The 12,889-nt window shown below is 40.1% G+C and overlaps 1 protein-coding gene across 1 annotated transcript in view; it reads left to right on the top strand.

Annotated features, from left to right (window-relative positions):
• LOC124400854 (B-cell receptor CD22-like) overlaps window positions 1-12,081 on the top strand; it is a 15,173-nt gene extending 3,092 nt beyond the window's left edge. The window contains exons 2-11 of the mRNA XM_046872670.1: window positions 3,324-3,373; window positions 3,553-3,905; window positions 4,012-4,338; window positions 4,421-4,678; window positions 7,623-7,880; window positions 8,270-8,527; window positions 9,283-9,570; window positions 11,232-11,325; window positions 11,433-11,493; window positions 11,569-12,081. Of these exons, the coding sequence (XP_046728626.1) occupies window positions 3,776-3,905; window positions 4,012-4,338; window positions 4,421-4,678; window positions 7,623-7,880; window positions 8,270-8,527; window positions 9,283-9,570; window positions 11,232-11,325; window positions 11,433-11,493; window positions 11,569-11,868 (1,974 nt within the window). The 5' untranslated portion in view covers window positions 3,324-3,373; window positions 3,553-3,775 and the 3' untranslated portion in view covers window positions 11,869-12,081. The remainder of the gene's footprint in view (window positions 1-3,323; window positions 3,374-3,552; window positions 3,906-4,011; window positions 4,339-4,420; window positions 4,679-7,622; window positions 7,881-8,269; window positions 8,528-9,282; window positions 9,571-11,231; window positions 11,326-11,432; window positions 11,494-11,568) is intronic.
• The last annotated feature ends 808 nt before the right edge of the window (window positions 12,082-12,889 follow it).

Raw genomic sequence — 12,889 nt, 5'->3', positions numbered from 1 at the left:
TTAAATAAATGAAACACACACACAGACTGAAGTCATTTTACGTCTTTGGTTATTTTAATTGTGATGATTTTGACTTTAACAAAAACCCACAAATTCACATCTCAGTAAATAACCTGCTGATGAGACTCTGATTTCTCCTCTGTGTTCACACCAGCTTCACTTTGGGATTTTGCTCTGGTGAAAAACATCTGCTGAAATGTCAGATTCTTCTTTAACTCTTCTACTTTCTGTATCTTCTGCTCTGCATTCAGGTTCTTCAGCTTCTCCTGATGTTTTGTCTCGTAGTTCCGTCTCAGATTCAATTCCTTAATTACAGTCACATTCACTCCACTAATAACACACACACACACACACACACACACACACACACACACACACACACGTGTTTACCGCCAGTGTCAGTAAACATCTACTCAGAGTCAACTTTTCTCTTCACCACTGTGAGGCGCTGTTTCACAATAACTGTACAATAGGGTTAAATACATCAACAGAAGCTCCACTTGATTGACGCTGGAATGTTCTCAGGTAGTCTAGTGTTCGGTAAGGCAGCTGAAGCGATGCATTATGGGATCTGTAGTTTGTGTTTATCAGCGCTTCATATCGCCGGGACATTAATAACAATAATAATAGATCTTTATAAAATCATCTCGCGGGCCGGATATAATTGTACGTCGGGTCGGATTTGGCTCGCAGGCCTGAGTTTGACACGTGATATAAAGAATCTCTGGTGTACTGTTAAGAGGAAAATGAGAAACAAGAGACTAAAAAATGCAGATGATCTGAAGGCCACTGTCAAAGAAACCTGGGCTTCCACACCACCTCAGCAGTGCCACAGTCTGATCTCCTCCATGCCACAGTCTGATCACCTCCATGCCACAGTCTGATCTCCTCCATGCCACAGCCTGATCTCCTCCATGCTTCAGTCTGATCTCCTCCATGCCACAGTCTGATCTCCTCCATGCCACAGCCTGATCTCCTCCATGCTTCAGTCTGATCTCCTCCATGCCACAGTCTGATCTCCTCCATGCCACAGCCTGATCTCCTCCATGCTTCAGTCTGATCTCCTCCATGCCACAGTCTGATCTCCTCCATGCCACAGCCTGATCTCCTCCATGCTTCAGTCTGATCTCCTCCATGCTTCAGTCTGATCTCCTCCATGCTACAGACTGATCTCCTCCATGCTACAGCCTGATCTCCTCCATGCCACAGTCTGATCACCTCCATGCCACAGTCTGATCACCTCCATGCCACAGTCTGATCTCCTCCATGCCACAGTCTGATCTCCTCCATGCTACAATCTGATCTCCTCCATGCCGCAGTCTGATCTCCTCCATGCCACAGTCTGATCTCCTCCATGCCACAGTCTGATCTCCTCCATGCCACGCCCAATTGAGGCAGTAATTAAAACAAAAGGCGCCTCAACCAAGTATTGATTACAGATACGGTAAAAAAAAACAGACTCTCCAGAAGACCAACAATTCACTCAAAATGTTTTTTTATTGGTCTTATGAAGTTTTCTCATTTTTGAGATGTGAATTGGCGGGTTTTTGTTAAATGTGAGACAAAATCATCACAAGAACCAAAGACAAACTACTTCAGTCTGTGTGCATTAAATTATTTGTAATATAAATGGTATATATATTTCTATATCTATAAAATCTAAACATGAGCATGAATGCAGTTGAATTTTAATTGCTGTGTATCAGAAGTGCTCCAGAACAAACTGACGACAGATCTGCTCTATAAAGCTCCACCTCCTGAAGATCATGTAGCCTTGTGCAGTTTATCTGCTGATTGTGTAAATGTTTACATTTATTTTTTCACCAGGTTTATAAATGTTTATTACTGAATGCAGATGAAGAATTTCCTGTTAAAATCTCGTGTTTTTATGTCACCTGAGGTTATTTCTAGGTTTATAGAAGTTCATTATTTCGACACTGATAAATTAAAAACAGAGCATTGAAGCAGGATGTACTTTCCATCCTCGTGTCTGTAACACTGAATAAATCTGTTACGGTATTTAGCAGATTGGGGAAGTGGGAACTCGGTAATGAAGGTTCTGGTTTACTGATCAGCAGGTCAGGTGTTTGAGTCCCAGTATCTCCAAGCTGCCACTCTTAAGGCCCTTGAGCAAGACCCTTACGCTTCTGTACACCAGGGGCTGAGACCCTGAGCTCTAAACCCAGCTTCCTAACATCACTGGGAGTTTCCTGTGCTGTAAAAGTGACACGTTCATTTTTTTTCTTCTTCACCTTTTCGGGCAGATGGTATCGCAATCTCTCTTTTAGAAACTTCCTCTGAGCACACGACTTCCACGTTTACGCATTACGTTTACCAAACAGTTCAACTCACAGTTCAACTCACAGTTCAACTCACAGTTCAACTCACAGTTCAACTCACAGTTCAACTCACAGTTCAACTCACAGTTCAACTCACAGTTCAACTCACAGTTCAGCCTCAACTGCTGCATTAGATTCCGCTTCACATCACTGACTTTACTGTTGCATGGACAAACATCTTTAAACTGGTTTCTCATTTCTCCCTCTTCTCGTTCTCGACATGTCACACTGCTCTGAAATCTTTACGTGAACACACACTCAGGGTTAGGGTTAGGGTTAGGGTTAGGGTTAGTAGTGGACCTGGCACATGGTGAGCAGAAGTGAACTGCAAGTGACTTTCAATTCAAAACATTTTATTTGTAGTGTTTTAATAATGGACTCAAAGCAGCTTCACACAGATTATGCAGTTATAAAAGAATCATATTTATAAGTTTCTTCTTTATAATTCTATCCCTAATGATCCAGTGGAGACTGTGGTGAAGGAAAAACTCTCTGAGATGTTATGAGAAAGAAAACCTGAGAGAAACCAGACTCAAGAGGGAACCTCATCCTCATCCTCATCCTCATCCTCATCCTCAGTGTGCAGTGATGGAGATTTAATGCAGACTGCAGCTGCTGTGCATCTTTCTACACTCCAGGCTTCATGAGGAGGATAAAAGCTGCTGCTGATATCAGGAGAGATGATAACAGTTATAGTTTCACTCACAGTCTAATTAATGTCCCTGAGTCAAGAGTGAAGCAAAAGCAGACCTCAGTAAACAAGCAGTTTTTATATCATGGAAATTCTTTAATTTTGAGATCATAGGATTAAATTCCACACAGAACTCCACTGTTATAAACATTCGGCTTCAGTGTGCGACTCCTGAAATCCCTCCGTGACCAACAGCTCCTTCTGAAACACTTTTTGTAAATTGCTTTACTGATATATGATAATATTTACATTAAACTTCGCCATTCAGTCCATGTGTCTTTTTTCCTGAACAGAGAAATGACTGCAGCAGGAAAACTCATCATCGTTTACTGCCTGGTTCACGGTTTGTTTTTTGATTTTTCTCTGTTTTACTTCAGCAAAATCATTCAGTGTGATTTGTTTGTGTCCCTGTGGTAATGATTTACTATAGTTTGTGTCTATATCATTTTGTGCGTGTGTGTGTGTTTGTGTGTGTGTGTGTGTGTGTGTGTGTGTGTGCGCGCGCGCAGTTGTTTTGTGTAGAGAATTCTCCATCAGTCTACCAGAGCGTGTAGAAGGTCTGAGAGGACTCTGTGTTCTCGTACCCTGCAGTTTTGAGATTGAGGAGCAGTATGATGAAGATCTTCAGGGAAATCCTGCAGGAATCTGGTTAAAAGACGGCACTAATCATAACTATTATAAAGTCTTTAACTCTGGAGAACCTGCAGAGAACACGATTAAAGGGAAAATAACAGGAGATCTCCTCATGAAGAACTGCACCACCATCTTCTATAACATTAGAAGGCAAGACAGTGGAGTTTATTACTTTAGATTAGAAGCTGCAGGACCACTGAGAAACACGTACACATCTTCATCAGTGTCAGTGAGAGTTGGAGGTGAGAGCTGCAGCAGTGTGTGTGTACAGTGTAACTGTAATTACACTCATGATGATCTGGAGCACATTTCAAACTCATCTGTAATGTGATACTGTGTGTTTCTCAGCCTCTCCAATCAGTCCATCAATAACACTGTATAAGGAGGATCAGGAGAAGCTGGAGGACCAAAAGCAGGTGCTGGAGGGAACTTCAGTGAGGCTCATGTGCTCAGCTTCATCTCCTCCATGTCTCCTAAATCCTTCCACTTTCACATGGAACTTCCTGCCTGAGGAGGGAAGACAGGAACAGAACCACAGGAGCAGCTTCAGCTCCTCTCAGCTGAACTTCAAAGCTACTCACCTTCATCATGGACGTGATTTCACCTGCACCGTCACCTACCAGCTCCAGAACTTCAACAAATCAGAACAGAGCTCTTTTACTCTACATGTTCTGTGTAAGTGCTGATTATTCACTTCATATTCATCTCATGTTTAATAACTCATGGAGGCTCCTAAATCCTGATCTTTCTCCTTCAGATGGTCCTAGAAACACCTCAGTATCAGCATCTCCATCTGCTTCAGTGCTTCTGGGCAGTTCAGTGTCTCTGAGTTGCAGCAGTGATGGAAACCCAGCAGTGCTGAACTACACCTGGTACAGAGAGAACGGAGAGCAGATAGGAACCGGAAACCATCTCACCATCAACACCACTGATTCTCCACACAGTGCTTTATACTACTGTAGAGCTCAGAACCAGCATGGAGATCACAACTCCTCTATCCACCTGGATGTTCTGTGTGAGTACTGAGCTGGAGAACAGTGGAGAAGAAGTGTCAGTTGAGTTGAGCTGCTGAGTGTCAGTTCTTACCTGCAGTTCCTGCACCAAACAGACTTTTTAGCAAGTAAAAAATTTGTTCATTTTGAATTTGATGGCTGCAACACGTCTCAAAAAAGTTAGGACAGGGCCATGCTTCCCACTACGTAGCATCACGTCTTCTGTCTGTATACATCTGGGAACTGAAGAGAGCAGTTGTTGAAGTTTTGAGAGATGAATGTTGTACCATATCTGTCTGATACAGGATTCTATCTGCTCAACAATTCTGGGTTTCCTTTGTTTTATGATGTACCAAATGTTTTCATTCGGTGAAAGGTCTAGACTGCAGACAGACCAGTTCAACACCCAGACTCTTATACTACAAAGTCCTGCTATTGTAATAGATGCAGTATGCAAGCCTTCACTGAAAAATAAGTTTTCTGGATGGAAGCATTTGTTGCTCTAAAACTTTATATAGCTTTCCACATTGATGGAGCCTTTTTTCTAAATGTGCAAGCTGCCCATTCCAGAGGCATGAATGCTCTTCTATACTATCAAAGACATTTGTTTTTGAACTGAATGCTGATAACAAGCCAGATGGTCCCTCTCCTCTTCAGTACAGAGTACATTGTGTCCATGGTTTCCAAAAGAAAAAATAATAATTCGTCTGACCACAGAACAGTTTTCCACTTTGCCTCAGTACATTTTAAATGAGCTTTGGCCCAGAGAGCATGGTGGTGCTTCTGGATCGAGTTCATGCATGTCTTCTTATTTGCATGATAGAGATTTAACCTTAAGATACACTATTTATACCCAATCATCTTACTGACCTGCCATCAATTAACCTAATTTGTTTCTAACTGTTTAATTCCAATAACATTTCCTTTTTTCAGATTTTTATGTCCCGTCACAACTTTTTTGAGACTCGTTGCTGCCATTAAATTCTAAATGATCCTATTTTTTGTTAAAATAGTAAATTTCCTCAGTTTAAACATTTGATATGTTTTCTATGTTCTATTGTGAATAAAATATGGTTTTATGAAATTTGCTGATCATTGCATTCTGTTTTAATTACATTGTGGTCAGTGTCCAAACTTGTTAAAATTATGCACTAAAATATAAAATGCCTTATTGTTAAATAAGGCAGGAACATTGTTCTGTGTCCACAAGAAGGAGGTCCAAGAATGGAAGTAAGAGCTCCATGGATAAACCTTTCTAATGTTTTTTTTTGTTGTTGTTGTTGTTCATGACTAGATGAGATACCTCAAATCTATTTTTGCATTTGAGATTCTTCTGTTGGCTGCAACTTTCAAAGAAAAGAACCAGCTATTGTCACATGGCAATAATTACAAAAAGAGGGCAGCTTTCATGTAAAAGGAGTGAAGAGAGATGGATGCAAGTGCACATAATTTATTTTTTATTTATTTATTTTTTAATAAAATAAGCAGACAATCTAAAATGTTCTGCAGAATTGAGGACAAAGGCAGGCTTAAATCAGAATTAAACATCTGTACCAGTATGATCCTCCATGCCTACTTAGATCAAAAGGTGCAGGCTATTTGTTGGTACCTCAAATAATGAAGACTCCAGCAGGGGGCAGATGTTTCTCTTATAAACCCCACAGTTATGGAACAACCTTCCAATCAGTGTTCGGGACTCAGACACAGTCTCAGTGTTTAAGTCGAGGCTGAACACATATTTATTTAGTTGAGTCTTTAGTCAGTAGGTGTTTGTGAGGTAAAGGAGCAGATCTGGAGGGATCATGGATATCGAGTAAACTGGGATATTTGGATGAACATGAGCAGATATGAGAGACTTTGACCTTTGGCATGAGCAAGGCATGGAAGTCCTCTATGTCAGGTTCAGGCATGAACAGAACTTGGGGGGCTGTGCCATCAGCTCCCCAATGGTATGAGCAGAGGTATGAGCAGAGCAGGCTACCAAAGGCCACACAGATGGCTTCAGGATGGAGCTTTTCATGGTAGTATGCTATGTCAACCTAGGGAGTGAGCTCAGCAGTGGAGGTCACCCTGTTTCTCCCTGGCATGAGCATTTTGTAGGATGCTACACCATTGCTTCCTGCCTCCTGAACCCAATTGTGGAAAGTCATGCCATAAACATCATGCAGGAACAGGTCATTAGAGCCAATGTTGTTGACTGCTGGAGAAGGTTTAGCATAGGGGGCTGCCATGTTAGACTTTAGCAGGAAGCCTGAGTTGGGAGGCCATGCAGTCAGGCTCTAGGTTGATCTCTTTGTGGTGGGCTGCCATGTTGGCCACTGGAGTGAACTCTGCAGGGGAGGCCACCCTGTCAGTCTCAGTCTGCAGCTTTTTGAAGCTGACCACCATGTTTGCCTCTGGAGTGAATTATTCAGGAGAGGTTTTCCTTTTCTTGTTTCCAGAATTCTGGTGATGGTTACCTCTGGTGGAGTGGAGGGGGAACCGCAGTAGGTGCTGTGAAACAAGCATACCCTCCCTAAAAAATCTTCTATTTTGATCTTAAAGGCAGGGTCCCTAAACACCACTATCAATACCCTGACCAGCTCAGCTGCAGTGTCAAAACTTCTGGTTTCAGTAGAAACCTGAATTTCAGCTCATGAGTATGGACAAAAGAAACTGTGGCTCCTTAGACTTTAGGTTTCATAGTTGTTCAAACTAAATTTTATTTTGTAGAAAATAAAATCCTGGGACAGAAGGAACCACTGAGTCTTTTATGGCATGGGTACCCCTTCTGCCTTCCTGCTGCAGCCATTATAAAGGCAAACTAATATGTCATGTAATATTGTGATATTGTGATTTGTGGTGAGAGTAGGGAGCAGGTTGAGTAGAGCCTGGAGAGGTGGAGGTATTGCTGTCATCTAATCGTGAGATTATTCATATATTAAATTTTATTCTCTGACCTTCGATAAATTTTGTTTTTGATTTCAGATGGTCCTAGAAACACCTCAGTATCAGCATCTCCATCTGCTTCAGTGCTTTTGGGCAGTTCAGTGTCTCTGAGTTGCAGCAGTGATGGAAACCCAGCAGTGCTGAACTACACCTGGTACAGAGAGAACGGAGAGCAGATAGGAACCGGAAACCATCTCACCATCAACACCACTGATTCTCCACACAGTGCTTTATACTACTGTAGAGCTCAGAACCAGCATGGAGATCACAACTCCTCTATCCAGCTGGATGTTCTGTGTGAGTACAGAGCTGAATTATTCTTAATGGTGATGCACTTGAGTTATATAATTTGTGTGATTTTCAGGAACGCAATTAGTTTCTCCTGAAAAAGTAAATGTATCAGTTTATGAAATGAATTACAGCTGCACTGTCAACTTTCTACCCAAATAACCAAAAGTGATATTTGTATTATGCAGCTGTTTATAAAATATCCCTTGAAGAGAAAAGTGTGGTTGCTGCTAGAGTTATACATTTCTAAAAAAAAATATCCAGATACTGTATTTTAAAAGTTAACAAAGACCAAAAGTCATCGCAATGTAATTTACAAATAAGCCAAACAGGACAGACAATGCATAGTATATTAAAAAAGAGCTCAATTTCACCACTTCCTGATCTTTCTCCTTCAGATAGTCCTAGAAACACCTCAGTATCAGCATCTCCATCTGCTTCAGTGCTTCTGGGCAGTTCAGTGTCTCTGAGTTGCAGCAGTGATGGAAACCCAGCAGTGCTGAACTACACCTGGTACAGAGAGAATGGAGAGCAGATAGGAACCGGAAACCATCTCACCATCAACACCAGTGATTCTCCACACAGTGCTTTATACTACTGTAGAGCTCAGAACCAGCATGGAGATCACAACTCCTCTATCCAGCTGGATGTTCTGTGTGAGTACTGCCCATGTTTTTAATTATGTTCACTATATAATGTAAGATTATTTAATGTAAAAATAATGTAAGAATTTTGCCAATTTAAAGGTTCCTGTCCTGGTTCTGATACAAATAACCAGGTCTGAGGAAATGGCAAAATAAAAGAATAGAGCATTTATAAAGCAGATCAAATAACTTTTAAAAGAAGAAACTGTGACCTGAATTCTTTTTCTTTTCACTTTTCTTCTCTGTCTGATCACCCCGAGATTCTGGAGGTTTCTGAGGATTTTTACCACATGGAGTCTACTGTATTACTGCATTAAGAGCATGTGATCAATTATAAAGAACTTGATTCTCACAGTACTTTTCCAGGTCTGTTTATGGTCTGCAGTGTCTGCTCTGTAAAGCACTTACACTCTGATGGCAGCTTGGCATGCAAACTTCAGTAAATCCAGGCAGTCATGTACCAAGAGCTTGCTGCAGACTCTGTCTCTTAAGGGCTTTTGTTACATTTGACGTACAGGCCTGAAGTTATTGAGAGCACCAGGATGTACTTTTTTAAGGTACAGGAACTATAGAGAAGGGGAAAGGCAGTGGCGCTTTACATCACAGCAGTACAAGGTCTTCTTCCTTCTAGTGCTGCAGGTTATACACTGGATAGTTGGTCAGGGTTCGTTGGTTGTTCCCAGTACATACACCGTCCCTTAACAAGGAGGCAGAGAAAACAAAATTAGAGGAAATAAACACCCTGCCCAACACTCTCTCTTTCTCAGATGCTCCTCAGATCTCTTCCTCCTCCAGCTGTAACAGCACTCAGGATTTGATCGTGTGCTCCTGTGACGTTCATGGAAATCCAACACCTAAACTGGAATGGCATCTCTCTGGTCAAAATTCTTCAACCACCAGGGAACAATCTGTGAACAACATGCCCTCAAGAAGCTTCATCTTCATCCATCAGTCATTTGTGGATGACCTCACGGTGCAGTGTGTTGCCTCCAACACCCTGGGCATTCACACACAGCTCTTCTATATGAAGAAAGTGGCTTATCACTCTGAAAAAGGTTTGAACCACCAAGACCTCATTTAAACCTTCATTTTTTCCCACTCATCTGCAGTTCTGTTTCATTCACTTCCATTCATTCAAAAATAAAGCAACAAAATAACATGCCAGCTGCACTTTCTTGTCTCTGTATTTAAATAATTAATTATAATAATTAAATAATTCGAGTAATTAAATAAACAATGACATGCAGTGAACATCCAGACAGTAGTGCAGATAAATTCAATGAAATAAATGATATTGTGCTGCAGGCTTTAAAAATACAATGTACAGGTGGAGGTAAATATTATGATGTGATCCAGCAATGCAAATGGAGATTACGGTAAGTGAAATCAATCAAAATGATGGGGCAGTAAATTGAGGTAGAAGCAGCAGCATGTGGCGTGCAGTAGAAAAGTTCTATCTGAGTCGTATTAATGAAGATGGGATATGCTTGTGGTTCCTCAGTTTCAGTAGTTCAGAGTTGGTTGTTTGGCTGTTAATGTCCAGGATGTTTCTGGCACACCAGATGATGAAGCTCTTCCCTGTAAGCTGTTTTGTCATTATCTCTGACCAATCAACATATTATTATTACCAAACGTGATGGTGGAGTTGGAGTTGTGCACGAGTAAACAGTTGGAGAAAAAAGGAGGCAGAGGAGAAGATTGCGTGTGAGTGTTTTGGATGATGGTGAAAGATGTGCTGTTGCGATGCCTAATGGGCTGTTGGTCAGAAAGTCCAGAGTCCGGTTGTGGAGAGCAGAGTCGATACCAACTCTGAAGACCAAACTGATGGAATGAGTGTAAACACAGAGCTGAAATCAATAAATAACACTCTCACATGGGGGTTGTGATTTTTTAGGTGAGTCTGTGCAGAATGAAGGGCTGAGGGGAAGGTGTCCTCCACAAATCTGTTCTGAGAGGAAGCAGGCTGATGGGGAGCCACTGTGAGTCGTAGCAGGCTGGTTAAGGGAATGATGTTAGGAGAGTGAAAATCTAGATGCCTTGCCACATGCATTTATGCTCGGCATCCTGGATTCTCACTTTAAGTGCTGCTGATGCACTAGAAACTTCCTTATCCCCATACACACTTCCTTCTTCATAAGAGTCTTTCATTAAAATGTGAGTAGTGAACACGTCTGTTAACATGGTGAAGAACAGCATGGTGGTGTTGGGGCTGGTGTAGACAGCAGTGTCTGTAATGGTGTGGGGAGAGCAGACAGGTTTCACTGATGATTCCATCTATTTCATGATGAAGGAGAAGTTGAAGAGTAGCAGCAGGGATGGTGATCAGATTGTATGTAAAGGTAACATGTTATAGAACTTCAGTCCTATTGGTGTAAACGTGTATTTTCACCGCTTCTGGAACAGGAGACATTTTGGAAATTTCTGGGAGTTGGTGCGATTAAATTTGCCAGGCAGCATCCAGATGTTCTGTTTGTAGAAGAATTCAGTTTCTAGTGCAATGTTCATGTTCAGGTTTATATCATTATTTAGATATAAAGCACTTTATTTTCATTTTGTAAAATGTTTATGTGGACATTGTGTGTGTGTGTGTGTGTGTGTGTGTGTGTGTGTGTGCTTGTGTGCATGTGTGTGCGCCTGTGTGTGCGCACCCGTGTGTGTGTGTGTGTGTGTGTGCGTGTGTGCATGTTTGTGTGTGTGTGTGTGTGTGTGTGTTCAGGTGTAGATATTGTCTCAGTGATGATTGGTGCTGCTGTTGGAGTGTCAGTGATGATGATGATGATGATGCTGTGGGCTCTGTTCCTGTATAGAAGGTGTGTTTAATTTTAACTGATATTAACATATAAATATTAGAATAAAGTTTATTACAGTTGGATTAAAATAAATGAACATAATGAATTGAAAAGTCATTTTCCCTCAGGAGACTGAATGTGCTGCAGTGTGCACGAGGAGACACGGCAGGACTCGGTGCAGATGATCGGGTTAGTGTGAACTGTCAGATTTGGAGAACATTTAAACTTGAAATACTGAGTTTTCTCACCTGTTTATCTCCACAGTCTTTTGGACAGGAAGCAGATGGAGAGTGTGTGTATGAGAACAAACAGGTTTCATCAGAGTCGCTCCATTACTCCACCATCATGTTTCAAAACCGAGCAGGAAATGAAATCAGAGGTCTTTCATCTCACACTGATTACGCCACCGTCCACCACGACTCCCAGCTCCACAATCAGGGAGGAGATTCAGAAACGATGGCTGAAGAAAGAGCTACAGAGCAGATCAGACACTCTGATGGAGATCATGCTGGAGATCATGCCATTTATGCACAAGTTAAACCCCAGAAACGTCAAAAGATTTGAAAAAAAAATCACATTTAATTGGTAACATGACAAAAACATCAGAAAAACATCAAATCATCATGCACACATCTGTTTTTTTTTTTTGTGCTTCTGATTATATCATAAGTTTCTGATTTTCATCGTGTTTTCGTAATATATGTTTATTCCCATTTAATCGTTTTCCTGATTCCTCTTTAATTCATGTCTAAACTTTTGTTTGAGAAATAAACATGATATCAGATTAGCAGTGGGTAATGTTTCATTTTACTCCTTTACACACACACACACACACACACACACATACACTCTGTGTTTGACATGTTGTGTTTTATATTTACATTTACGTTTACATTTGTGGTATTTAGCAGACGTCCGTGTCCAGAGCGACGTACAAAAGTATACAATACAATATAAATATATTGTGTGTTGTGTTTTACATGTTGTGTGTTGTGTTTTACATGTTGTGTGTTGTGTTTTACATGTTGTGTGTTGTGTTTTACTTGTTGTGTGTTGTGTTTTACATGTTGTGTGTTGTGTTTTACATGTTGTGTGTTGTGTTTTACTTGTTGTGTGTTATGTTTTACTTATTGTGTGTTATGTTTTACTTATTTATTATATTTTATATTATGTGTTATATTTTACTTATTGTGTGTTGTGTTTATATTGTGTGTTGTGTTTATATTGTGTATTATGTTTTATATATTGTGTGTTGTGTTTTACATATTGTGTGTTATGTTTTATATTATGTGTTATGTTTTATATTATGTGTTATGTTTTATATTTATTATTATTATATTTTATATATTTATTATTATATTTTATATATTATGTGTTATTTTATATATTATGTGTTATATTTTACTTATTGTGTGTTGTTTTATATATTTATATTATGTGTTATGTTTTACATATTGTGTGTTATATTTTATATTGTGTTATATTTTATATTATTATGTTATTTTATATATTTATGTTATATTTTATATGTTGTGTGTTATATTTTATATATTATATTTTATATTATTATATTATGTTTATATTA

The sequence above is a fragment of the Silurus meridionalis genome, chromosome 18 (genome assembly GCF_014805685.1).
Source record: "Silurus meridionalis isolate SWU-2019-XX chromosome 18, ASM1480568v1, whole genome shotgun sequence".
Taxonomy (NCBI): Eukaryota; Metazoa; Chordata; class Actinopteri; order Siluriformes; family Siluridae; genus Silurus; species Silurus meridionalis.
The sequence above is the reverse complement of the archived record's forward strand: the minus strand, read 5'-3'. Positions and strand labels throughout refer to the sequence as shown.